Source organism: Ictidomys tridecemlineatus, chromosome 8 (genome assembly GCF_052094955.1).
Source record: "Ictidomys tridecemlineatus isolate mIctTri1 chromosome 8, mIctTri1.hap1, whole genome shotgun sequence".
Taxonomy (NCBI): Eukaryota; Metazoa; Chordata; class Mammalia; order Rodentia; family Sciuridae; genus Ictidomys; species Ictidomys tridecemlineatus.
In genome coordinates, this window is record NC_135484.1 from 111,458,743 (window position 1) to 111,486,388 (window position 27,646).

A 27,646-nucleotide genomic window follows, 5' to 3' on the forward strand; every position below is an offset into this window, starting at 1 on the left:
CAGAAATATCTTTCAGTTCACTCTGGGAACTTTGCATTAGTTGTGAGTCTTTTGGGTGCATATGACAGAATCCCAACTCAAAGAAAAGAGGATTTCTTGGCTTACATAACTAGGTTAGCTCTAAGAATTGAAAGGAGTGCTATAAAAATTAGGGCCTTTGCTACTTCAGCTGGATATGTGACAGCCAATATTCCTTCTCCACCCATCTGACCTTGTACAGAAGCTTGGCCCTGCTTCCTTGGGTAGAAGGACAGAACATATGATATCCGGCAGTTATGGTTCAGGAAGCCCAGTTTTTGTCCTTCTCAGAATGTGTCTTGCAGAGACTCTTCTTGGCCCTGCTTGATGCATGTTGTCCATGTCTTTGAACCATGGCTGCTAAAGATGGGCAGGGCTGGAGAGGACTGTGATGAAATGAAGAAGGATTGACCAGGCCTGAGTCATGTGCTCCACACACCTTCTCCCTGAGTTCATAGAAGGATGGAGGCTATTTCCAGAAGAAGAGGGGATTAAAAAAGCTTGTGGGACAGAAAGTAGACCTCTCAAAGTTTCTTGCTGTCTTAGATTCTCCAGAAGGGTAGGCCTTCCCACTTCTTGTCTTCTCACTTCTCCTTAACATTCCAGGAAACATCCCAGGCTTACTGAAAATTATATAAATTACATGGTCATTCAGCTGAATTAATGGGAGAATTGTTTTTGTATATGACAAAATTGAGTTGTGTTGTATTAACCACAGGTTGCTATTGTTTTTAATTCTAATGCCTCTTAAGACTTTGGGTTGCTGAATTTATGCTCTTAAAGATGTTGTGAAGGTAAACCCCTTGAGTCACTTACCATATTTCTCTATAAAAGACAACAGGCTACACCAAATTGCTGCCTTGGGCTGCTTACAAAGGACTGTGGGACTTTATTTTAGGAAGAGGGCTACAGTGCACAGAAATGAACTGTTGTAAGAATTTTAAAATAAGTTCCAGCTACTCTGACTCTTGGAACTGTGAAAAGTGAGTAGGGACAAGGGGTTATAATGTATTTAAAATAGAGATTTAATTTTCATTCTGTTTCACATTAGTCTTGTTGACTTTACACAAAGAATTTTCCTGAATTAAACATAAATATAGCATAATCTGTTTGCTTAAAAAATTCTGTCCATAGTACTAATTGTTTGGTTTGTGTTTTCTGAGTGAACTAATTTGTTTTATTTCTATAAAGAGCTTATGAAAATATAAACATGTATTTTCCTTTGATTCTTAATTTTCTAAGGCTAAGCTTTTAGACTAAACTATTAAACTAATCTTTTTAAGATACCAACTCACCTGACTCTCTCACCTCAAAAATTAAGTCAGTTCCACCTCATTCTCTGATTTCAACCTTATCCTGAATTAAGCAGATGTTGAAGCATGGTTTGTGTAACTATTTTTCAGAACTAGCTTAAAGGAGATTCTTTTCTTGGAAGAAAAATAGTAAAAAGGCCTCTAATGACACCAATTACTAAAGCCATGGTCCTATTTATTTCTTACTTTTCTAACTATGCTGTCTTTTCAAATTTGTGGAACTAGAATTAATTTTTGGGGGGCTTATTTTACTAAATTAATATTACATTAATAATTTTTGTTGTTATTTTGTCTTAGACATTGTATAAGGAGGTGCTTAAAATCTTTTCATTTGGGTTAAACAAAATGAAGTCTCACTTTATGCAGATACTTCTAGGCAATCTTTTACTTGGAATCTATTTAAGCAAATAAAGAGTAATAAAAATGAAAAGCTAAAGTTAAAAATGATTTGTATTTTTGTAGCATGAAAATGTGATACGTATGGAGTAATACTTTAGTTTATAATCTCCTAGAGGGGAGAAGATTTATTGTTATTTTATTCATGCAAATATTAAAAGATAAGAACTGACAGAATAGTTTTATAATTTAAACTCCTAGGGAAAATGCATTTTGCTTAAGGAAGGAAAGGATTTATACAATGGAATTTTCATCTGATCATCAAATTCTATGTTTATAAATGGTTGATTTGTTTACATATCAAGGCCATCTCTAGCTGAGATGGATTAAGCAGTAACCTACATTGTTGAATTTAGGATATTTAGAAATGTTTTTTTCACCAAAAGTGACCAAACCATTGTTCATTGCTGAAATTGGTCATTTGCTTGCTTATTTATTTATTTATTTATTGGTGCCAGGGATTAAACTTAGGTGCACTTGACCACTGAGCAACATCCCCAGCCCTGTTTTGTATTTTATTTAGAGACAGGCTCTCACTGAATTGCTTAGTGCCTTGCTTTTGCTGAAGCTGGCTTTGAACTTGCAATCCTCCTGCCTCAGCCTCCCAAACACCTAGGATTACAGGCAAACAACACTATGCCTGGCTTGCTTTCATTTATTTTATTAATTACTATTCCCTCTTTCTTTTAAAAATATTACAGAAAAGGTGGCAAGTGGATCTAGTTACTAGCACTCTAATGTAAGTTCTACTTTACCATTTTATTGTTATAGCAACTTTGTTAAGGTATAATTTACATACCAAAACGATTTAGGAGGTTTTAGTACAGATCATTATTTAATTTTAGGACATGAACATTACCCCTAAAAGAAGCCCTGGGTCATACCCATTAGCAGTTGCTCCCCTCTTCCCCTCCCTCCCTGTGGAAAACCACTAATCTATTAATGGCATTTGCCTATTCTAGATAATTCTTATAAGTGAAATCGGACAATATATAGCCCATGTGACTAATTTCTTTCACTTAACATAATGTGTTTAATTTTGTACACACTGTTGTATGTATCAGCTCTTTTTTCCTTTATATCACCAAATAATATTACATGAAATGAATATGACACATTTTGCTTGTCCCTTGTCAGAATTAGAAATATACATATCTATTTAGATTCCATGTCTACTTTTTAAGTTTGCTTTGCATGATTGACTTTTAAGATTTCTTCATGTGTTATGAATTATAGAAATGATGTCAAGTTCTTTGATGTATAGATGATTTGCTAATATTTTGACCCATTCTGTGGATTGTCATTTCATTATCTTGATTGTGTCATCTGAAACACAAAGTTTTGAAGTTTTGATTGGTTCAGTTTATTTTTTTTCCTCAGCTATTTGTTGATTTTGATGTCACAATTTAGAAACCATTGTCTAATCCAACATCTTGAAGATTTATCCCTGTTTTCTTCTGAGACATTTTAGCTTTAACTTTTACATTAGGTCTGTGATTCATTTTGAGTTAATTTTTGTACATGGTAGGAGATAGAGGTCCAGTTTCATTCTTTTGCATGTGAATTCTTTTGCAGTTTTTCAAGCTTTGTTGTTGTTGTTGTTGTTGTTGTTGTTAAAAAGACTACTCTTTCTTCTATGGTCTTAGCATGCTTCTTAAAAATAAACTGATTATAAATGTAAGGGTCTATTTCTGGATTTTCTGTTTTATTCCACTGACCCCATATGTCTACTCTTATGTCAGTACTATCTCAATTACTCTTGCTTTGTGGTTCGTTATGAGATTGGGAAATTTCTGCCTTTGTTCTTTCCATGTCTTTTTCTGCTGTTTTGTATCCCCTGCTTTCCCATATAAATTTTAGGGGAATTATGCCAATTTACTCAAAGAAGCCAGCCTGAATTTTGATAGAGATTGTACAAATGTAGATCAATTTGGGTGATATTACCATCTATTTTTTTTCCTTATGCTGAGAGTTGAACTCAAGCACCTACATTCTATACTCAACTACACCACTACTCCCAGCCTCAAGGATTACCGTCTTTGATGTTGTCTTATACCTTACAACATTTGTACTTGTAATAGTTTCATAGGAGTTCTTAGGATTTTCTATATAGAAAATTATTTCATATGCAAATAAAAAATTCTATGGCTGGTAGAATTACTATTAAATAATGAATGAAGAACAAAAACTGGGAGAATTTGTTGCTAGCAAACTAACTAGTGAACTGAGGCAAGAAAAGGAAATAAAAAATGTGCAGATTAAAAAGGAAAGATCTAAATTATCTCTTGCACAAGACATGATCACATATATAAAAAGTCTGAGAACCTCTGCTGGTTAGAGGGAAACCCAACTCCTATTCAGTCCCATTCAGTTGGCCAGTATCTATCTACTGGAGGGATCTCGATAAGAGGGTTGTATCATCTACTATCAGATAAGGTAGGTCAGAGAATTTCTTTGTGGTAGACTCCAAGGTAAAAATAGATTAGAGCTCCTTTTCTAGTTTTTAAGGCCTATCAGGAAAAGAGGCATGAGACAGTAACTGTTGATGAAAACCCATAATAGATGTAGTTACAACATTACAGAATTCAATAATGCTATTAAAAGGAATAAACAAGTTTAATAAAGTTGCAAGATATAAGATCAATTTACAAAAGTCAAATGTATTTCTACACAACAACAATGACCAATCTGAAAATAAAATTCAAATATAAATTTTAGGACAAGCTCATCAATTTCTGAAAAGAAATTCAGATCAATCTTTCACTTTCAGCATTTTAAATATTTTATCCCATCACCTCTGGCCTACATGGATCCTAATGAGAAATCCACTGTTCATCTTACCGAGAATGTTGTATTTGATCAGTCACTCTCTCTTGCTCCCATCAAGATTCTCTTTGTTTATGGACAGACGGATCACGATGTGTCTAGGTTTGGATATTTTGTGTTTGTTCTACTTGGAGTTTATCAAGCTTCTTGGATATATAGATTGATGATTTTCATTAAAATTTTAAGTTTTTGGTCATAATTTCTTTCAATATTCTCTCCTCTATTCTTTTAGGACTCTTATTATGGATGCGTTGGTCTCTGAATCCTCTGTTCCATTTTTCTTCATTTTTTTGTCCTTTCTGTTCCCGAGATTGGAAAATCTCAATGGACCTATCTTCACACTCACTTATTCTTTCTTGTACCAAGTCAAATTTGCTGTTAATTTTGGTTACTTTACTTTTCAATCCCATAATTTCTATTTGGTTCTTTTAAAATAAGTTACTTTTTCATTAATCAATTTAATGAGACATAATTTTCTTTTATTCCTTTAATTCCTGAAACATATTTTACTATTATTCTTTAAATATATTTATAGTAGCTAATTTAATTTTTACCTGCTAAAATAACATTTGGGCTTTCTCAAGGACTATTTCCATTTTATTTCCTGTATATGGGCAATAGTTTCTTATTCCTTTTGGTGTCTTGTAATTTTTTGTTGTTGTTGAAAACTGAGCATTTGTTATATATAACAAATGTCTATAGTGTATATATAGTACTATAGCAGTACCATATTATGACAGCCTTAGAAATCAGATTCCTATTCTCCCCAAGGTTTATTGTTGTTGTTAGATGTTATTGTTGTTCTTCTGCCTGTTTATTTAGTGACTATTCCGGTTTAATTTTGTAAAGTCTATATCTGAATATGTCAGTGATTTTCAAAGCCCCTCATAGCCATCTTATTCCATAGATTTTTTTCTTTTAAGTTTTTGATCACCTTATTTACCTCTATGTTTGCCATGTGCAGCTTCTGAAATCTATGTGCAATTACTTTAGTGGTGAGTTAATGATTGAACAGGGATTTCTTTAAATGCCTTGAGCCATCAGTCTGTATCTCTGCCTTACCCCTTACTTCCAGCATGTGCAGAGTCTCAGGGACTTTCTCAAGTATGTTCTGGACATGTCCATAGTCCTGAATGTATGTGTGTATGTGTGTGTGTGTGTGTGTGTGTGTGTGTGTGTGTGTGTGTGTCCTCTAAAGTCCTAAGCAACATGTCAGAACTTTTCAAAGCACCTTACAGACGTCTTATTTCACAGATTTTTCTTTTAAATGTTTGGTCACCTTCTTGTTGACCTTGATGGTATTGTAGCCTTAGGCAGCTTCGATGTTAGATATTTTCCATGGATTGTTCTCAACAAATAGCCTGGCGATAGAGTTGCTCATCCTGAGTAGCTCTGAGTCAGATCACAGACAAGTTTTATACTGTAAATGAAGCTTTTTCATGGAGCTGTGAGAAAGGTCAGAGATGAGCTTCTCCTAAAATTTATATTTGAATTTTATTTTCAGATTGGTCATTGCTGTTGTGTAAAAATACACTTGACTTCTGTAAATTGATCTTGTATCTTGCAACTTTATTAAACTTGTTTATTCCTTTGAATAGCATTATAGAATTCTGTAATGTTGTATCTACACCTATTACGGGTTTTCATCAACAGTTCCTGTCTCATGCCTCTTTTCCTGCTACAGTCACAGAACTTAAAAGAGTTCTTTGGGGATAGGGTTTTGAGGAGTTCCAAACCTGTCCTGCTCCCTGAAGTGATATTTAGGCTGCTGGTTTTCACAGCCCCTGTGGCTTTGAGGCTGTAGTTTTTCAAGGCTACCATGGAGCTGCGGAAAGAGGGCTGAGGATTTTCAAGCTAAAACTGTGGAGCCTGCTGTTCTACTGAGTTTCAGCTGTTTTTCTTAAATAAACATTCCTTGGATTATTGTGTACCTTTGGATAATTTCCAGGGTTCTGTTCTGAGAAAGTCGATTTTGACCATTTTTTCCACTGCTATCATTATTCTTGTGAAGGAACAGATTGTCAAAGGTTCTTACACCACCATTTCTATTTCTTTATTTTTTTCTCTAAGACGGATGAGACTAGAAGAAGATATAAACACCTGGGGCCCAATAAAGAATGGACACTCAATCCAGAGATTGAGTTGGGATGCAGGGCCTCTAGCTAGATAAAGGAACTAGAAATAAACTTTGTCTGTTGTCATTTCTTTATTTAATTTCATATTGTAGCAATGTAATAAATGCGCATGGGAGTATCTAAAGGTAGAACCTCCATCCTTTTAATTTCATACAGTGTCTGTGAAACTGTGCTACGTAATTTTCCATCCCACAGCAGATGAGGTTAGGGAGAGCACATATTAGAGGCAGGTAGGCAGGAACAGTTGATGGTGAGAAAGAAGATGTAAGTGTAAAAAAAGTAGACATAACAATCAGCAAGTACCAGTGGAGCATGCTGTAGTACTCACTTTCCAAAGGCCATATCTGTGTCAGAATGAAAGTGTTCATTTTTACTCCGTATTCATTACTTTTCAAGATAGTAATGCCTAATATATTTCAGAAATTTTTATATCCAGAATCAATAAAACATTTTAGGTCTAATACTAAAAGTTATAGACTTCATTTATATAGAGCATTTATGGCCAAGAAATACCATATATCCAAATGAGACTTGATAATGGGACATTTCTGTTTCGTTGGTGATAGATTCTGTTGAAGAGAAAGATTCTATAATCATCCACCTAAATGCATTACGGTAATTCCAACACCTTACAAGCTTAGGATTTCAACAGTCTACTGTCTTCCTGTGAAGACAAATGAAAAAAAAAATGATTAAGTTTCTCAAAAGTAGAAAGGTGAACCACATAATAGTAATATCTCTTTTCTCCCTCCCTGTACTGAGTCCTCTCAATTTGTAAGCATCAATATCACCTGCGTACAGAACAAAAGATGTATTAATTTGTTAACCATATTGTTAGGTGGTTAGTTGCATAAGATGCTATGAACCTATCTAACCACTTCATAAAAAGTCTTAGGCAACACCTGTGTGTTTTGAAAGGGAATTGTGATGACTGGTCGCTCGGCATGCAGCCGAGGTATAAAGAGGCCTAGAAAGAACTGTGAACAGGATCTCAGCAGCAGAGCAGGAGTGCCAACGTGAACTATGAGGAGTGATCGCAGAGGAGTCATCTATTGAAATCAACCACTCACAATGTGGGTGACATTAGCCGACAGCATCATGGCTAGATTGATGAAAACATCTTGAGATCAAGGAGCCACATGTAACAAAAAATAAATAAATAAAAGGGAGTAAAGCTGCAAGAGTTTACTGTTCCATGTAGCCTAGAAAAAGACCCAAAGCCTGAAGCATGTCACGCACACTGTTCGAAGTGTCTTGTTATAGGTAGTGGTCTGCAGAGGCTGAGATGATCCAGGGCTCTTGAGACCTCCATCAATCAAGGGCTTTTTTGCAGGGCTGAAGAACACGCATAGACCAGCATCTTCTTAAAAAAAGAGTCATTCCAAGAAAGGAGAGGAGGGACATTCCTGGAGGATTTTCAGTTGGTGATGAGAGTTAAGTAGGGAATCACATTACAAGGTACATACTAGTAACCTGTGTGTATTCTAGTATCCTAGGAAGTGACCAGGTGAGGTAGCAGGCATCGGGTGGACAGTGGGCCAAATTACAAGTGTTATTTCCTCAGGATATTTTTTTCAACATATTCTTTGAGTCAAGTCTAGCATACTAAAATACAAAGACAATATTTTAAGATAACTGGACTCTATGGGGTCACATGTTCTTTCTTAGAGAAAAGGATCAATGTGCTGATATTGATGGATTAAAATGTAATACATAGTCACATAATTAAATATTTCTGTAGGTATTTCTATAAATATCTTTTCCATAGAATCTAATAAGGTTGCTATTAGAATTCAAGTCATCTAATACAAATGCAGGTAGTCATTTTGGTATTAAAAGTGTGCTGTTTCTTCATTGCAGTGTGCTGGCAGGTTACAACGGTACCATCTTTGCATATGGACAAACGGGCAGTGGCAAGACATTCACTATCACAGGTGGGGCTGAGCGTTACAGTGACAGAGGCATTATCCCAAGGACGCTGTCATACATTTTTGAGCAGTTACAAAAGGTATAAAACTAAGTTCGTTTTGTATTTGATAGATTCAGCAGAAATTTACTGTGCACAGAAAAATTATTGTGATATTATATTATATCAAAATGAGAAAATATTTTTGTATAATAGCTCCAACCTTTACATTTGAAGCAAGGTTAAGATTTTGCTGGATAAGTAGAAATTAAGAATGTCCTTCTCATTAAAGTACTGCCACCTGAGCAAAAGATCAAAGAGAGTTCTGTTACAGTCACAGAGCTTAAAAGAGCAAATAATACATCTTACCAATTAAAATCTTATATTCCACATTAAGAAACTGAGGCATAGTGGTGCATGTCTGTATTCCCAGTGCTTGGGAAGCTGAGGCAGGAGGATCACAAGTTCCAAGTCAGCCTCATCAATTTAGTGAGGCCCCAAGCAAGACTCTGTCTCAAAATAAAATATAAAAAGGACTGGGGATGTGGCTCAAGTGTTTAAGTGCTCCTGGGTTCAATCCCTGGTACCAGAAAAAAAAAATGGAAGAAACTGAGAAATAGTCTTTTAACCAAGCAGACCTTTCTTCTAGCTACTAAAGCAATAAATAGGATAGTATAGTTCTTACTTTTTCCCAGAAAGAAGCCAAAGTAGTATACCAGAGTACAAATTCCATTGCAGTGAATGTTATAGTTTTATAAAGAGTGTTCCCTGTCTCCCTCCCTTTTCCCCGCCTCCCTCCCTCCTTCCTTCCTTCTCCAGAGATTGAACTCAGGGGCACTCAACCTCTGAGTCACATTTCATATTTTATTTAGAGACAGGGTCTCACTGAATTCTTAGCTCCTCACCATTGCTGAAGCTGGCTTTGAACTCATGATCCTCTTGCCTCAGCTGCCTGAGCCACTGGGATTACAGGTGTGCACCACTGTGCCCAGCATTCCTGTCTTTATTATGTCATTTATTGAGTTCCTCCAAGTGCCTTATCCTTTATCATTATTTAATACAACATATAGTACAACTAACAAAGTAAGTATCTTTATCCCCTTTTATGGGAAAACTGAGCCTCCGTTTAAATATTTTTCTTTGGGTTCATCTTAGGAAGAGCTGAGCTGGAGCTCATCTCAGATCTATCTTACCATATTCTGTGCTTTTTGCCATTACATACACTCCTCTGTGGCTCAGACTGGCTTTATATTATTGGTAATATTTAAGCAAATTCCCTATAATGAGTTTATTTAGGTTCTGTGGGTTTAATTTTCTCCACTCTGAAGTAGGGATTGAATTGTACTAGAGAGTCCTCAGCATCCCTTCTAGTTCCCCAGTTCTTTGGTTGTATTAATTCTGTTTAGTAAATGTCCTAAGTAGGTCAATGTAACAGTCACTCCAAAATTTCTCTACTGTATGTTATTTGCATTTTGAATTACAAAGATGTGAAGAAATTGCTGAGATCTGCATAATTCTAATTGCCAGCCATAAAGTAGCAATTATCCATTAGTTCAGCTCATCTCTTACTAGCTCAAGCATGCCAACTCTGCACGCCAGAAAACGTGGAAGAGAAAGAGTTGAGCATAGCGTGTGTGCCGGATTTGAGGTCCTTCTTTTCATTTACTCATTTATTTTGGACATTGACAATTTTGTTTTGTTCCCAGATTTCACAAACTGGGAATGTAGTTTCTAATAGTTTTTGTTGTTGTGGCCTAATCGGGAAGCCTGTTGTCTTGGAACGATCACTGGTGTTGGAGCAGGCTGGCCTGGTTCTGAGAAAGTGCACTTATGACAGCATGTAGCTTAAGGTCCCCATTATATGGAGTGGCTGTGAGGGCTAGACAGATGGTATTTAAGATATTGTCCAGTTCCTAGCACACAGTATATACTCAGTACATGATAATTATTATATATTAGCACAGCCATTAATATTCATGTTAGTGCATGTGGCTGAATGATCCCTGACCAACTTCAGAGAAACCTTTGAAACTCAAAACAAATGAAGCCAATTTCCCTGATTAAATTAAACAGAATAAACAAACCCTCTACTAATGGAAAATAGTTTTCAACTTTTTAAAAATTTCATCTTTGGTTACTGAAATACAGTTCTAAAATCTAAATATCTCCCAAGTACTCAACATCTGTTAGGTTTAATGTTTTAGATCTGTTTGTCATTGGCATGGCTCTAAACCTCATTTTATTCTGAATGATCCTAAATAACTTCCTGGACTTGGAGAAAGCCTATCAGACCAATTTATAGCCAGGGCAACTCTTTGGAAATGGCCAGATTTCCACGATGGAGAACAGCACATCCATTTATAATCACACTGGGCTGTGGTGAAATTAGTCAGGCAACTTAAAGTGTATCATGAAGTTTGTCTGCTTTATATGGTTGAGGAATGTGGACTGGTACTCAGAGGTCTTCAGCTAATTGCCTTTAGAGGTCTAATGGAACTGTCTAGAATTTTTTTTTTAATTGTAGATGGACAAAATACTTTAATTTATTTATTTTTATGTGGTGCTTAGGATTGAACCCAGTGTCTCCCATGTCTTAGGCAAGTGCTCTACCACTGAGCTGTAGCCCCAGGCCTCTCTAGAATTCTTAAAGGAACATTTGACTTATGCAAAGTCTTTATTTCAAGATAAACTAGAAGTCCAGGGTATACTGGGTCCTGAAGTACCTGTGAGAGTGATAAGAACACATTCTCACTGATTTTTTTTTTCTTTTTGGTGTGGTGCTGGAGACTGAATCCAGGGCCTTGTGCATACGAGACAAGCACTCTACCAACTGAGCTATATCCCCAGTCCCATTTTCACTGATTAGAGAAGAAAATTGATTCCATTTATTTTAGAAATCACTGCTCATTATTTTTGAGCATTGTGAGTTTCAAACTTGTTTGGGGGCTGGAGACGAGGCTGTCTGCGGGACACATGTGTGTTATATTACAGTCTGGCAACCTAGACACTAAAAAGAAGTAATAAGGAAAGGTAGCTTGCCACAAAGCTCAATGAATTTTAAGTGTGTATTCCAATAAAAGTTCAGAAAATGCAGAAGCTGGAGGAGCCAAAGCCATTATCCCTATCATCTCAGAGCAGTAGACCTGCCATTTTCCTGACTTTTATGATTTATTCAACTCTCTGGAAGAAGAGAATTTCTTCACTGAAAATGAACATATAAATTGTTCTCTTTGCATTTCTTTTTCATTCCTTTTATATTCACATACTGAATTCTTCATTTGGAGGCTTATGGACATAATAATTTAAAGTAGTATCCATGATAAGATGGGTCTAGTAGCATACGCCTATAATCCCAGATACTCAAGAGGCTGAGGCAGGAGGATTGCAGGTTCCAAGGCCAGCCTCAGAATCTTAGACTCTGTCTCAAAAATAAAATTGAAAAGGCCTGGAGGTGTAGCTCAGTGGTAGAGAACCCCTGGACTCAATCCCCAGTATCAAAAATAAAATAAAATAAAACAAAATCAGTGACAATTATATATCTGCAGTAACAATGGTCCATTGGTTCCTGTGATGGTTAAGGATTTTTTGGTAGGATTTTAAGTATATAGCCTTATTTCTCCATCACAACAGTTCTGCAAGATCAGAGCTGTTATTCACTGATTAATTATCATGGTGAAATAATCAAGGATCACTCAGTTATAACTAGTAGATTCAGTATTCAAACCCAGTTCTGTCTGATGCTAAGAGCTCAGAACTGTAAGATCTCAAACCATAATCTCTGGTACATTTCAGCTATATTCAGAAAAATTTTAGAACAGGATCTCACAACATGGCTGAAGGATCTCTAGGGCCTTTATCATGCTCTGATAAAATCCTCCAGGGAGGAGCAGAGTGTTTATGATGACCATGGGACACTTTTTTCCAGGAGTATTTCATGGATTATTTTGGGAAACACTGAATTAGATTAACAGCCTTATAATCTGTCTCAGGTTTATAGTCTCTGAGACCTGTACTAAACCACGCTATGATGCAAACAATTATGTTGAAATAGAGCCTTCGCTAACACGGGGTACTAATGTAATCAATAGGCCATTTGTTAGAATAAGCACTGAAGTCACATCAGCTGGATTCCAGAACTTAGTTGAGAGAAATTTGTTTAGTAGGAATTCAATCCAAGTTGCCACCTTCACAGAATACCAGAACATGGAATTTTAGCTGTGGCTTGAGTATTTTTATAATATTCATGTGTTGGTTGAAAGTTACATTAATTTTTTATGAATCATTTTGTTTATATCAGATGGTATATCTTTATTGGTATAGTGTGAGCCATTTTAGGACCAATGAGTCATAGTAATTTTAAACTAAAGAATATGTAGGGATTCATCATCCACTTCCTCACTTTCATGTGTGTGAAAACCAAGGTCCGATAATGGTAGAAGTTCATAACTGGTAGGACTGGGATTTCAGCTTTGGATTTAAAGGCCACAGTTCCCTCCCTAGTCTCTGTGACTTGTTCTGTCTCCCTTTGAGCAACAGCTAGTAAATGGATTGTTCTTGTATGCGGTTGAGAATCAGGCAGGTCATCTGAGGCAAATCCTCTTACTGTCCATTATGACAGTTTTCTTGCCACAAGACTCAAATATATTCTCCCTTTATTAAAAACATAATAATATTTGCAGAAATAGAAGCATTTGTGATTTTGAAGGAACAAAGAGGAGGTATTCTCATTTTGATATTTTGATTGGAAAAATGTACTTGGAATTCCCTCAAGAGCTAAAAAATATTCCTGCCATATTCCACCTCAGAAGGAATAGGTCTTTTTTTTTTTTTTTTCTGTTAGCAGAGCTGAGACTAAGACCCATTATCTTGACTTTTAGCTTAATTGTGTTGATAACTACATCATTACATTTTAGTAATGGCCACAGAAGCCACCTTTCTGTAACCCATAAACAAATATCCCTGATTTGCCCACTTGAGCCAGGAGAATTAACCCAACAAGCAAGGTATGAATTGTTAGTGTCCTCTCTTACCTGACTGATCTAAGCTATCTTCTGTCCTGGGGACTTAATTTCACTTTTATCTATTTATATCACCAGAAAAGTTTTCAAATATTACAAAAGTGAAAAAAAAGAATTATTACTAAAGATGGAAACTGTTTTGCTACTGAAGTTTTTGAACCAAAGAAATGATCTGTGTTTTTTTATGAATAGACTATTCATAGAACGTAAGTGTGTATTTTCTTAGTAACTTTTTTTTTGGTTTGGAAAGTAAAAAATGGTGTGTTATACAGTTCTGCAACCAAATTGGCTCATTGTATGTATACATCGACTTTTTATGTATAACGTGGAACCAATAAAAAATAACAGACTGAAGTTACTTGTAATCATGGGAGTTGACCATTAAAAAAAAAAGAAAAGAGAAGAAAGAAAAAAGTTTCATGCATATGGTAACTGGCAACTTGAAAGTGTCACGAACTGAAAATGTAAACCACATAGAGTGAGTGAGAATGGGGAGAAACTGTGAGGAAACTACATTGACAAATGTGTTCGTCTTCCTCTAAAATGAATGGTTATTTGTAGTCATTAAATCATGTCTTACTCTTTTTCAATCAGGACAGCAGCAAAATATATACAACACACATTTCCTACTTGGAAATCTACAATGAATGTGGTTATGATCTATTGGATCCAAGACATGAAGCCTCCAGATTGGAAGATTTGCCGTGAGTAGCAGAACAACAAAGGATAGGGGGAAATTATTTTCAGATGTTCCCTTCAATTGTTTTCTTTGAAACTTTATATGTTTCTGGTCTCAATCATAATTAGCAAATACTGGATAACAGAACCTTTTTGCAATATAATGGATATTTTTTTCAGTTATGACAAATGGACAGTAGTGTTGGGAACTAAAATAGCTTGAAACTTATTTCTTGGGAAAATCTCTATTGGAGCTGGTGTGAGACAGGGCAGTGATGGGTGTCTGAGAGTGGGTACTTAGAAGATTGATGGGATGTGACAGTGCTACTTTACTCCTGCCACATGAAACCCTTTATTCCTCTAATCGTGGCCTGCTTCTGAAGAAGGATTCAAATTGGAGTTCAAGCAGCAACAAACGAATCTGAAAGACAGAAAATAACATTTTAAGTTTCTATCCAAATGGCTTCTCTACTTTCATTAATGTTAACATTGATAATCATTTGATCTGATTGGCAGTTGCAGACTGAAATAGAGAGTTCTCAGAGCCTATCTATTAATACTGCAAGTTACTAGCTTTTACATAATATTGTTCAATGCTTCTTTGGTATCTGCCTAAATTAGACATATTAGTCAGTAACATTAATGTGTCACAAACTTTTGTCCAGATATCATCATGTATCAGAAGTTGCCTACAACCAAGGAAATCTATTTTAATATTCATATTAAATATTCTAACACAATTTGGAATACATATTAATTCTCTATAAAAAGATTACCAACCATATGATTATTTTAATTTGCAAAAAAAATTAGGAATAAATAGTAAAATAATTACAATATAAATTATTTTACTGTTGTATACAATTGAAAGAGTATAAGGATTCTATTCTTCCATTAATGTTGGTCAAGAGTTTTTGCATATCATCTCTTTCACATTTGCAGTATTCATAAAAGGGAATTAGGAAATGAAATTATTGTTTGTATTTTAAATATTTGTATAAGAATTCGAAGAAAGAAGAGATTACTGATTCATGGCCTTTAAAGAACTATTAGAATAACCAGGAGTGGTGGTACCTGCCTGTAATCTCAGGGACTCAGGAGGCTGAGGCATGAGGATTGCAAGTTCAAGGCCAGCCTCAGTAACTTAGGGAGACCTTATCTCAAAAAAATAAAAAGGGCTGGGATGTAGCCCAGTGGTATAGAACCCTTGGGTTCAATCCTCAGTACCAAAAAAACAAAAAGTGACAATCACAAAAACCTAGTAGAATAAAGTTTACACAAAAGGGTAAAAACGTCTTACGCAAGAAGGATAGGAAGGATAACATTTGACGTGAAGGTGTGGTAGGAAAGGATATGAGTTGAGAAGTTCTGTGGTCTGAATGTTTGTGTCCATCCCAAATTCGCATGTTAAGACCCAGTCACATTGTGATGGTAGTAGGAGATGTTGAGGATGTGAAGTGTGATTAGGTCACTGGGACCTAGCCATGGACCACCGTGATCTTGGATTTCTAGCCTCTTCTGTGACAAATAAATATACATTGTTCAGAATCTGCCTACTTAACGATATTTCGTTGTAGCAGCCCAAATGGACTAAAAACAAGATGTCATTCAAAATAAATCAGGAAGGCCAATGGAAGCCAGTTTTGGCAAGGAATTGAATGTCAGGTTTTTAGTTTAAGATTGATCTTTATTCTAATTGATTCCTTAATTAACTTTCTAGTCTCCAGTCTGATCTATATTCCTTGAGACTAAATTGTGTTTAAATTTGCTTCCAACAAGTTATAGCTATACCTAACACCTCGAAGGCTATTAATAATCCAGGAATGAAGACTTTGTTTATTATGAACACAAAAGAGGAGAGAGAAACCAGAGAAATGTGAAAAAAAGAAATAAATTGATTACACTCAATACCTTGAATTTGACTAAATTTGAAAAGAAAGGAAGAGGAGGACAGGAAGGGAAAGGAAAAGCAGGAGGATCATGAACTGAAGTCGAATTTTAAGTCACTGGGATGTTTGACAAATTTAGGTTACATGCATGTTTGATGAATTTGTTGGGATAAACCCAATTACTATGAATAACTATAAAGCTCTAAGTTTTAAAAATGCACAAAAAAAACAAGAAAGGAAGAAAGGTGAATAACAGAAGGTTATTTTGCAAATTGAGGAGATAAAGCCCAAAGAGATATGACTTACCAGAGCTCCAGAATTAATTGGTTAGTAGGAGAACAAGGGTAAAAGAAACCAGATATTCATTCACTTTCATGTCAGAGTAACAAAAATGACTGTGGAAATTAAGGAGTCAACTAAAAAAGGAGATTTCCATCAGAACATTTGTTGGGTGATGGTGACAAATTTTGTACATATAACTTTGGTGTCAAGAATACCATACTCAATGTTTATACCTATAATTCCTCTGAGGTAGGAAACATGCCTTACTTGATTTGATAATTTTCTCACTGCCTAACTAAATCCTTAATAGTTTTTAAAATTATCTGTTAAATTAAAACTATGAATTTGAGAAGATGAGAGAGGAAAGGGAGAAGAATAGCACCTGAGTTCTATTCATCTCAACCTAATTGACATGATTAGGTATAGCCAAACTATGGGAAGAACCAGGAATGAGAAAAGTCTGTTGGACTCTAAGATAGGCAATATAATAAAAAGAGTACTTGGTTAGAAATTAGGAAATTTCATTTGTAGTCTCAGCTGTGATCTTAAGTAAATTCTTTTTCCTGCATTCCTCTTTGTCTAAAAGATGTGGATATTGGATTAAAAAATATTTTGCAACCTTCTAACTTCCAATGTCTAGAGTTCAAGGATTGGTGACCTTCATAGTACAGAATTTATTTGGTGATCTTCCTCCATTTCACAGAAGAATAAGAAGTGGTTTAGAGATTTTCTAATGCTCTCCTTCTAGAAACAAGCAATGGCAGTACCTTAATCCACTCTATGTCCTCTGCATACCTCAGCATGCTTGAAATTCAGTATTTGTTCTCAGTTTGGGTCAGATTGTCTCTATAGAGCTTGCTAGCTTTGTTTCTTAAACTACTGTCTTTCTTAGTAGCTTTGTCCTTGTATTGGACAATTGCTATAACTGTCTTGGATTAAAAGTATGCACTATTAATCTGGTTTCACACACTCTTGAACTGGACACACTCTAACTCTGAAATCCTATCTGTCTGGTCTGCTGGCTTCATTGTTGTGAGCTGAAATGTCCCAAACACTCTGAATGCCTTCTAAAAATAGTAGACAAAATATTTGTTGACCTTGGTCCCCTCCCCTTGCAATTATCTATTTGAGGGACAATGGCAACATACACGTTTGATCCCTTCAGCATTTTAATACCAGGCTTAACCATCTAAAATTGCTGCATTCCTACACTAGGCTTACCCATGTAAAATTAAACCCAACTTCAGTTTGGTGTTGCACAACAGTAGCCATCAATAACAGCTTCCTTACCATTGATCAACACAGCTTTCTCACATATCACCTGCTAGATGTTCACGTATACTCTGCCTTTTCTTTTCATTTTTTTACATTCTAATAATTTATACCTCTCTGCTATTGCAGAAGTTTTTGCCTATAAATTGCCTATAGATTTTTTGTATATATGATGTCAGAGCACCAGACTAAAGTCAATTACTTTTTTGAAAATGTTGCTTTAGTCATTTAATACAGGTGTGTTTCCCAGAAAATATGGGAAACACACCTGAATTAGCAACCAAAAGTGATTAGCCCAAGACTCAACCAAGATGAAATATATAACTGAATAGTTTATAACTATTAGAGAAATTGAATCTGTAATTTAAAAACTCCCAAAAAGAAATCTCCATATCAAGATAATCTAAGAGACTTTTGCCAAACACTTTAAAAACTATTTTACACAGTCTTTTTCAAGAAATAGAAATGAGAGGGGCTAGGGTTATATCTCAGTGGTAGAGCATTTGCCTAGTATGTGTGAGGCCATGGGTTTAATACAAATCACCAAAACAAAAAAACAAAAAACAACCCCCCCCAAAGCAAACGAGCAACAACAATAGTAAAAGACTACAGACTAGTATGTCTCACAAACATAGACTCAAAAGTTCTTAACAAATTATTGGCAGCTGACTTCAACAATGTATGAAATGAATTATATAACATTAGCAAGTGTAATTTATTAAGGATTACAAAGCTACTTCAATTTAACCTACCACATCCACAGCTAAATAAGAAAAATCACATAAAGTAAAAACATTTGATACTCATTTATGATAGAAATCTCAAAAAGTTAGAATAGAGAAGCATCACCTCAACTTGGTAAGAGCATCTACAAAAATCTTACAGCTAATGTCATATGTAATGATGAAAGACTGAATGTTGTCCCCTTAAGATCAGGAACAATGAAAGAATATTCACTTAACACACTTATTCAACATAGGCTGGAAATACTAGCCATTGCAATAAAGTAAGAATAATAACTAAAAGTCATGCATATGGAATGGAAGAAATAAAACTATCCCTATATAAAATGATATGATTATCTACATATAATTTTCCAAAGAATTTATAATCTCTTCTGAAAAAAATCAAAGGGAACCCTTTTAACTCATTCATTGAGGCCCATATTACCTAAATTCTGAAAAAAACAGATATAAATACATTTGAAACGAAGAAAACTATAGATTAGTATCTATTATGAACAGAGATGCAAAAAATTCAACAAATTATTAGCAAATCAAATCTAATAATATACCAAAAGAATTTTATACCATAACCAAGTGGGATTTATTGAATATATGCAAAATTATTCAACACTCAAAAATCAATCAAAGTAATTCATTGTGTCAATAGACTAAGGAAGAAAAATCATATGGTTGTATCAATAGATGCAAAGATAAAATTCAGTATGAATTTGTGATAAATACTGTAAATAGAAGGAGATTTTCTTAATTTGAAAAAGAATATCTACAAGTCATCTACAGCTAACAACATCCTTAATGGCAAAAATCTAGAGATTTCCCTTTAAGATCCAGTATAAGGCAAGGATATCACTCTCATCACTCCTAGTAACATTTTACTGAAGTCCTACCTAATTCAATAAGACAAGAAAATGAAATAAAGAATACTAGGAAGGAAAAAATACAACTGTCTTTGTTCACTGATTATACTGTATACATAGAGCATAACAAAATTTGACCAAAAAGAAAATCCTTAAATAAGTATTATAGCAAGGTTTCAGAACACAAAGTTAATGAGTGTATCAAAGTCAATTTATTTCTTATACAACCATAATAAATAATTCGAATTTGAAATCTGAAACACAATGCCATTTATATTAGCAGCAAAAATAAAATATGTAGGTATGACTATGACAAGATCTATATGAGGAAAACTATAGAACTCTAATGAAATAAATTGGCAAAGATCTAAATAAAGGATTTCCCTTGTTCCTGAATAAGAAGAGTCAGTATAGTTAAGATATAAAGTCTTTCTAACCTGATTTATAGGTGAAATATGGATCAATTCAATACCAAAAAACATTCCTGGCAAGAAATTTTGTGGATATCAACAAACTGATTATAAAGTTTATATGGAAAGGCAAAAGGCCCATAATAACCAGCACAATACTCAAGAAAAATAACAGAGTCAAAGCACAGATACTATTTATCTTAAAGACATGCTGTAGAGCTTAATAATCAAGGCAATGAGTGTGATATTGGCAAAAAATTAGCAAATACATCAATAGAACAAAATAGAGAGTCCATAAATAGCCCCATGCAAACATAGTCAACTGGTTTTTGACAAAGGAGCTAAGACAATCCAATGAAAAAGAATCTCTTCTACAAATGGTACTGGAACAACTGGACAAACATGTATAAAATAATGAATATAGACATAGACCTTATACCTGTAAGAAAAATTAACTTGAAATGAGCCATACACCTAAACGTACAAAGCAAAACTATAAGTCTTATGAAGATAACATAAAAAAAATCTAGGTGACCTTGGGTTTGGCAGTGAATATTGTGGATATAATATCAAAAGCATGACCCATGAAAGAAAAAAATAATAAATTGGACTTCACCAAAATTAAAATTTTTAGTTCTGTGAAAGACACTGTTAAAAGGATTAAAATACAAGTCATATGTTGAAAGAAAATATCTAATAAAAGATTGCCATCTAAAAATTACAAAGAACTCTTAAAACTCAATAATAAGAAAATAAGTGACCAAATTAAAATGGACAAAGATCTCAACAGATTCTTCATTAAATATGGATATACAGAAGGTAAATAAGTTTATGAAAGGAAATTCATCATGTCATTAGAGAATTGCACATTAAAACAACTATGAAAACTGGGAATGGAACCACCATTTGACCCAGCTATCCCACTCCTCTGTCTATACCCAAAGGACTTAAAAACAGCTTACTACAGGGACACAGCCACATCAACGTTTATAGCATCATTATTCACAATAGCTAAAATGTGGAACCAACCTAGATGCCCTTCAGTAGATGAATGGATAAAGAATTTGTGTTATATATACACAATGGAATACTATTCAGCATTAAAAGATAATAAAATCATGGCATTTGCAGGTAAATGGTTGGAGTTGGAGCTATAATACTAAGTGAAGTTAGCCAATCCCAAAAAACTAAATACCAAATGTTTTCTCTGATTATAAGGAGGCTGATTCATAATGGGGTTGCAGGGGGAGCATGGGAGGACTAGATGAACTCTAGATAGGGCAAAGGGGAGGAGGGCAAAGGAAGGGGTGTGGGGGGTAGGAAAGATGGTGGAATGAGATGGACATTATTACCCTAAGTACATGTATGAAGACATGAATGGTGTGACTCTTCTTTGTTTACAACCAGAGAAATGATAAATTGTGCTTTATATGTGTAATATGAATTCTAATGTATTCTACTACTATGTATAACAAATTAGAATAAAAATAATAAAAAAGAAGAGTAAAAAAACACAACAATAACAATGAGATACTACTATACACCTAAGAGAATAGCTAAAGTCCAAAATATCGACACCAGTGCTGGCAAGGACATGTGACAACAGTAACCCTCATTGTTGGAGGGAATGCATAATGGTACAGCCACTTTGGAAGACAAAAATGGAAATTTCTTATAAAGCTAAACATACTCATATACAACCCAGCAATTGTGCTCCTACATTTACCCAAATGAGTTGAAAACATATTCACACAATAACTTACCCACAGATGTATGTAGTGATCTAATTCTTAATTGCCCCAAACTGAAAACAACCAAGATGTTCCTCAACAGTTGAATGGATAAAGTATGGTATATTCACATGGTGGAATATTATTTGGTGATAAAAAGAAATGAGCTATTAAGCCACAAAAAGACGTGGAGGAAATGTAAAGACATATTGCTAAATGCAGAAGCCAGTAAGAAAGACTACATGCTGTATCATTCCACTGCATAACTTCCTGGGAAACACAAAACTGTAGAGACAGTAAAATCATCATGGTTGTCAGAGACTGAGGGGACAGGAGTAAAAGGAGAAATGGGTGAGAAACGGGATTTGGGGTGGGTGATGGAACTATTCTGTATGATATCACAGTGGATACCTGACACTATGCATTTGTCAAAACCCATAGAATTTACAACACACAAAGAGCAAACCCTAATATAAACTATAGACTTCTGTTACTAAAACAACATAATGGAATAAACTCTTGACACAATGGACAACTTAGATGAATCTCCAGGAAATTTTACTAAGTGAAAAGAGTCAATCCCCCCAAATTATATTTTATTTAAATCCACTGACATAAAATTCTTTAACTAACATAATGAGAACAGATTAGTTAGTAAATGTCAGGACTTAGGGAGAGGGGAGCAAATGGTCATAAGGGGCAACAGGAGGTATCCCTGCAGTGATGGATTCTTCCATATCGTCATGGTAACTATGGATACACACAATTACTCATGTGATAAAATTGCCTAGAACTAAATGCACACACATACAAGTATAAGCATAACTGGGAAACTATTGATGCCAATGTCCTGTTTGTGATATTTTAAGATCATATTGCAAATGTTCTCATTGAAAAAATCTGGGCAATGGCTGCATAAGATTTCTCTGCTTTATTTCCTATAGTTATTTGTGAATCTACAATTATCTCAAAAGGTTTGATTTTTTAAAAGGCTATACATACATATGCATATACACTTGTGTGTATCAAATCTATTCTAAATTTAGTAATTTAAAGTGAAAATAGAACTTCTTTTTTGAAAGCACCTTATGTCACATGCTGTAAAGGGGGATAGTTAGAACTAAATATGTCTCTTGAAGTAAAACGGTATAACTGTTGGTCTTAGACATAGGGAAAATAGTCACCTTACTTCAGTATAATTTTAGTATTCCTAAATACGGAAGCATATTCCATTTAAGTTTACAATAATTGTCACAGTTATGACTAAAAGAGTCAGTAAACTCCAACATCCAGTATTGAAATCTTGGTTGTGTTGTGATTTTTTTAAATAATTTGTCCAACTTATTCCAAAGGGAAAAAGTTGCAAGATGCAACTTAGTCACCACGTTTCTAATACCTACTGGGTAGAAAGCACTGCTGAGTGCTGCAGGCGTCACAGGAAGAGGAATCCACAGTCTCTGTCTTCATGGCTTACATGAGAGTCAAGTGAATTCATTCAGTCAAAAAATGTTTATGAAGATCCAACGCTGCCTCAGACATTGTGCTAAGCACCAAGTTTACTCACATAGTGTCTGCTTTCCTGCAGCTCATATCTGGGTGGATAATGCCACTACAAAACTGCATAAGGTTGACCATGAAAAGCATCATGTAAGAGCACAAAGAATGGTAAGACCCAGAAGAGAAAGAAATCAAATTGGTGAAGGACATCAGGAAAAGATTCATAGAGAAATCAGCGCATGAACTAGCCCTTGAATGAAGGGGTAGGAGTTGGGGCAGTGGAATGTGACATTGGTGTGCAAACAGACAAAGGGTCATTGAAAAGCTTGTTCTGATAGATAGCTCACAGACCTGTCTACTGGGACCCAGTAAGGGAGCGGGCAAGAATTCAAGGGCTGGGCAGGCAAGCTGTGTCCCCTGGATATTTTTATTCAAGGACAAACCATGATTGGAACTGCTCTTTAGGAAGGAAAATCAGTCCGTAGCATGTAGAAGTAGAATGAGACAGACAGGAGTCAGAGCGTTGTGGAAAGTTATTAAGACCGTTTGGGTGACAGTGAGATTTAAAAAGAGGGGCAAAATTGGAAGATACCATAATCTAGTGGCTTAAAATTTAATTATGTATAATAATCAAAGGGATGATTGTTAAAAATACAAATTCTCGGCTTCTAGTCCAAGAGATGGAGGTTTAATTTCATTTTGCTACATATGGATTTCCAGTTTTATGTTTGATTTAGACTCTGGTAATTCTGTCCTAGTCCCTTCCCCCATCCACCTAGGGTAAGATTTTTAGAAATACCACAGAAGTCTTTCCAATGAGGGTAGTGAGCCAATATTTATTGAGCATTTATTGTGTGCCAGTCCTCACAACTGACTAAAGATGTGGGTATTTGGCATGAGGATTGTGAGGAATGGGTGAAAAAGCCCTAGGCACATTGTATTATTTAGCTTTTCATCACTGAGACCAAAATATCTGACAATAACAACTTAGAGGAGGAAAAGTTTATTTTGGGCTCACAGTTTCTGAGGATTGGTCTGCAGTTGGCAGACTTCATCTCTCTGGACCTGAAGTAAGGCAGAACTTCATGGCAGAAGAGCGTGACACAAGAAACTGGCAGCTCACGGCAGACAGGAAGTGGAGAGAGGACACTCACATGTGAGGAGCCAGGAGCAAGACAAAACCCCCAAGGCCTACTTCCTCCAGCCACACCCACCTGCCTTCATTACTACCCAGTGATCATTCAAATCATTAATCCATCCAACGAATTAATCCACATATTAAGCTCTCATAATCTGATTCTTTCACCTCTGCACATTTACTACATTGTCAACACATGAGCTTTGCAGGGGATACCTCCTATCCGAACCACAGCATACATGAAAATATACTTATCAAAAGAGACTGGACCGAGGTTGGAGACTGTAACATGGTGGAGGCTTTCTCCAGCCTTTTCTGAACCTCCAGGATGAATTCAGTGCCTTTCCTTGTGCACGCAGAGAACCCAGAGCATCTTCTCCCTTACCAGGTAAGATTGAAATGATCAGTTTCTGGGTCTTTTCTACCTCACTAGAGTTCTTCAAGGTCAGGAACGGATGTTTTCAGGAGCTTACAGAGTGCAGATCAAGGGCTTCCTGTCTCAATTCTCTCAAAAATGCTTGCATCACTACCTTGGAGAGAATATGAGAACCACCAAACATGAATTTCTGGAACTTCCTGCCTTCCACCCCTCCTCCCACTCACCTGCTTTCCTCTAGCCTGCAGATCTATGGCCTTTGCAAAGCCAATCCTTCTATTTATACTTTGGGTACTTTTTGCATCAACCCCAACCCTCCTTTGTTTGGCTCACACATTTTGTGTTTAAATTTTTTTAATTTAGTGCTTTTAGGTGAGGAGTGTAGCTTTCACTTTGTATTTCCACTTTTGCATTACAGTTTTTATTTGGGTTATTTTTCTGCCTCTCATGGGCATTTGAGGAGACTCGTACGCCTATAACTATAGGTCTCAAAGTGAAAATCAACCCAGTCTTCCTTCACTGGGCCAGTACCAACATTCCTGGAAGAAAACCTCTTAAGGTGTTGAGGGTGCTGTATCGTCACATAGGAAGATGTGAGTGACCAATGGCCAGTAAAAGTAAACAGTATGTCACACTGTGTCTGTCATGGGTTGACTCGAGACTGTGAGCTTGAGAACTAGAACATTGTCAATGAAAATGGGAGGGGGAAGAGAGCCTCAAACTGACGCTTTTCCACCCACAGCCTGGCCTGCGAGGGTAAGGCTAAGAGGGAAGCTGGCCTTCCCCACTCTCAATGACAATTCAAAGAAGTTATTTAGTGTCACAAATGTCTTAGATAGGAGGTTGCCTAGGAGCCTGGGCCACCAGAACTATCAAGGAGGCCAAGAGGTTCAAGATCACGGTGTGGGTAGATGGAGTGTCTGGCGAGGGCCCTCTTCCTTCCTGGCTTGCAAATTGCTGCCTTCTCACTGTGTCTTCATGTGGTACAGAGAGAGAAAGAGCTTTAGTCCCTTTTCTTCATCTTGTGAGGACAATAACCCCACCATGGAGACCCAATCCTGAGGACTTCATCTGAATGTAATGACCTCTGAAAGGCTCTGGGAATGAAGGCTTCTATATAGGAATCCAGAGGGGACGTACACATGTAGTCCACAACACAGCTCAGCCTCCACCACCCGCTGCCTTTTAAGTGATGTGTGAAAGAATGGAATAAACAGCTGGAGTATCTTCACTCATATCCAGAATGCAGAACTATATCTGTGATATTTAGGGACATTAGTCACATGGAATTAATTAATGACAGGGAAAACATTGTCACTTCAGACAATTCGGTTTTCTTCATGCTTTGTAGTAAATAAATGTAAACAATTTCTTGTGTCATTAGAACAGTCATAGTCTCATGAAAAGAGCCCATGTCAGCCACTAACTTTCTGTCACCACCCCATGCCTACCCCAGTGTCTCTGCTCCCTAAGACCCTCCATGATTTCCTAATTTTACTGGCATGTGCCAAGACCAAAGTGCTCTCTGAAGAAGGAGCCAATAGTGCTGGTGGAAGTGTACTGAGCTGCCGGAGAGAGCTCACATGGAGCAGAGCCCTTAGAATGAAGTGGAGACAGAGGAAGTGACAAGGGTCCACCAGACAGCTAGCAGAGTCATCTGGGCAAATGATAAAGGTCACAAGTGGCAAATTAATCTTCCTGCTCTGAAACTTTCATAGCAGTTAGCCTGCTCACGTTTCAGAAATTAATTGTATTTTGCCTTGTGTTTTCAGATTGAGTTCTAGGAGAGCTGAAGACACTTTATGAAATGAACCAGAGATAAGCTTGATACAATTCAGGATCATTGGACACCTGTGACCTTTCAACATTTATGTAACTCTGCCTAAGAAGCAAGCCTAGGGGTAACCCAGTTAGAAGAAAAAATGGCTCCATGTACCTTTTACAAAAGGAAGTGAAGTGATCAGGAACGTTCCCAACTTTGTAAGAAGTACATTTTTCTGTGAGAAATGAAAGAAGACTTGACTATAAATGGAAAGCTGTCAATCTGGTCTGAGGGGGAAGTGTGAATACCTTGAAGAGGCATTCCCATGATAATATATAGGTTTCACACAATTTTAAACAAAATGTGAAAGACTTTTAAAAATATACTTACGGTTTTAGAATTTATCTGAAAGGATAAACAATCAAGAAGAGCAAAGAAGTGTTTGAACAAGTACAGAAATTGGAGAGAGCTAGTGACAAATTAGGTAAAGACTGTAAAAATGAAACAGTGTGTGTTAGAATACTCCAAAGTTAGACAGATGGAGAAAAAGAAACAGGTAACTCAGAATCAAGTCCCATAGCTTGTAATTATTTAATGTAGGTGGAGGAAAGTTATTCAGTCAATGGTGTTAGAAATATTTGTTAGTGGATTAACTAACACCTGCATGTAATAGCACCTCAATTTAGCATGGCTTAACCAAATAATCCATGCGTTCCCTTGACCATCCACCACCCCTCCTACCCGACCACAAAGCAAGGATTCTGGAAGTAGACCACCAGGGCAACCATGGAACTCAAGGACACATCAAGACTTCCTTCTGGGGTCTACTCTTCCATTGGCCAATAGTATTTGTCCTCATATAGCCTGGGTGCCCCACCTCCAACATCACATGCACATTTCTGCAAGGAAAAAGGCACCTATGGACAGAGGCTGCCCTTTATTAGGTTTCAGTAGAAGTTTTACCCAATGACTTTTAAAAAAATTTATTTATTTGTTCTTTTTAGTTACACATGACAGTAGAATGTATTTTGAAATTTATACATATGTGGAGTATAACTTCCCATTCTTGTGGTTGTATATGATGTGGAGTTACACTGGTCGCATATTCATATATGCACAAAAGAAAGTTCTGTCCAATTCATTCTACTGTCTTTTCTATTCCCATCCCCCTCCCTTACCTTCATTCTCCTTTGTCTAATCCAGTGAACTTCTGTTCTTCCCTTTCCACTCCCCTTATTGTGTGATAGCATCTGCACATCAGAGAGAACATTCAGCCTTTGGTTTTTTTGGGATTGGCTTATTTCACTTACCACGATAGCCTCCAGTTCCACAATTTACCAGCAAATGCCATCATTTCATTCTTCTTTATGGCTGAGTAATATTCCATTGGGTATATATAC

The 27,646-nt window shown here is 36.1% G+C and overlaps 1 protein-coding gene across 8 annotated transcripts in view; it reads left to right on the forward strand.

Annotated features, from left to right (window-relative positions):
* The window catches only part of Kif6 (kinesin family member 6), a 390,004-nt gene that overhangs the window by 70,143 nt on the left and 292,215 nt on the right, over positions 1 to 27,646 (forward strand). For all 8 annotated transcript variants that reach the window (XR_013425183.1, XR_013425184.1, XR_013425185.1 and 5 more), the window contains 2 exons: positions 8,549 to 8,696; positions 14,207 to 14,316. Coding sequence is in view for 4 of the 8 variants with exons in the window: in XM_040282597.2 (XP_040138531.2) it covers positions 8,549 to 8,696; positions 14,207 to 14,316 (258 nt within the window). In the remaining 4 variants the exon portion in view is untranslated. The remainder of the gene's footprint in view (positions 1 to 8,548; positions 8,697 to 14,206; positions 14,317 to 27,646) is intronic.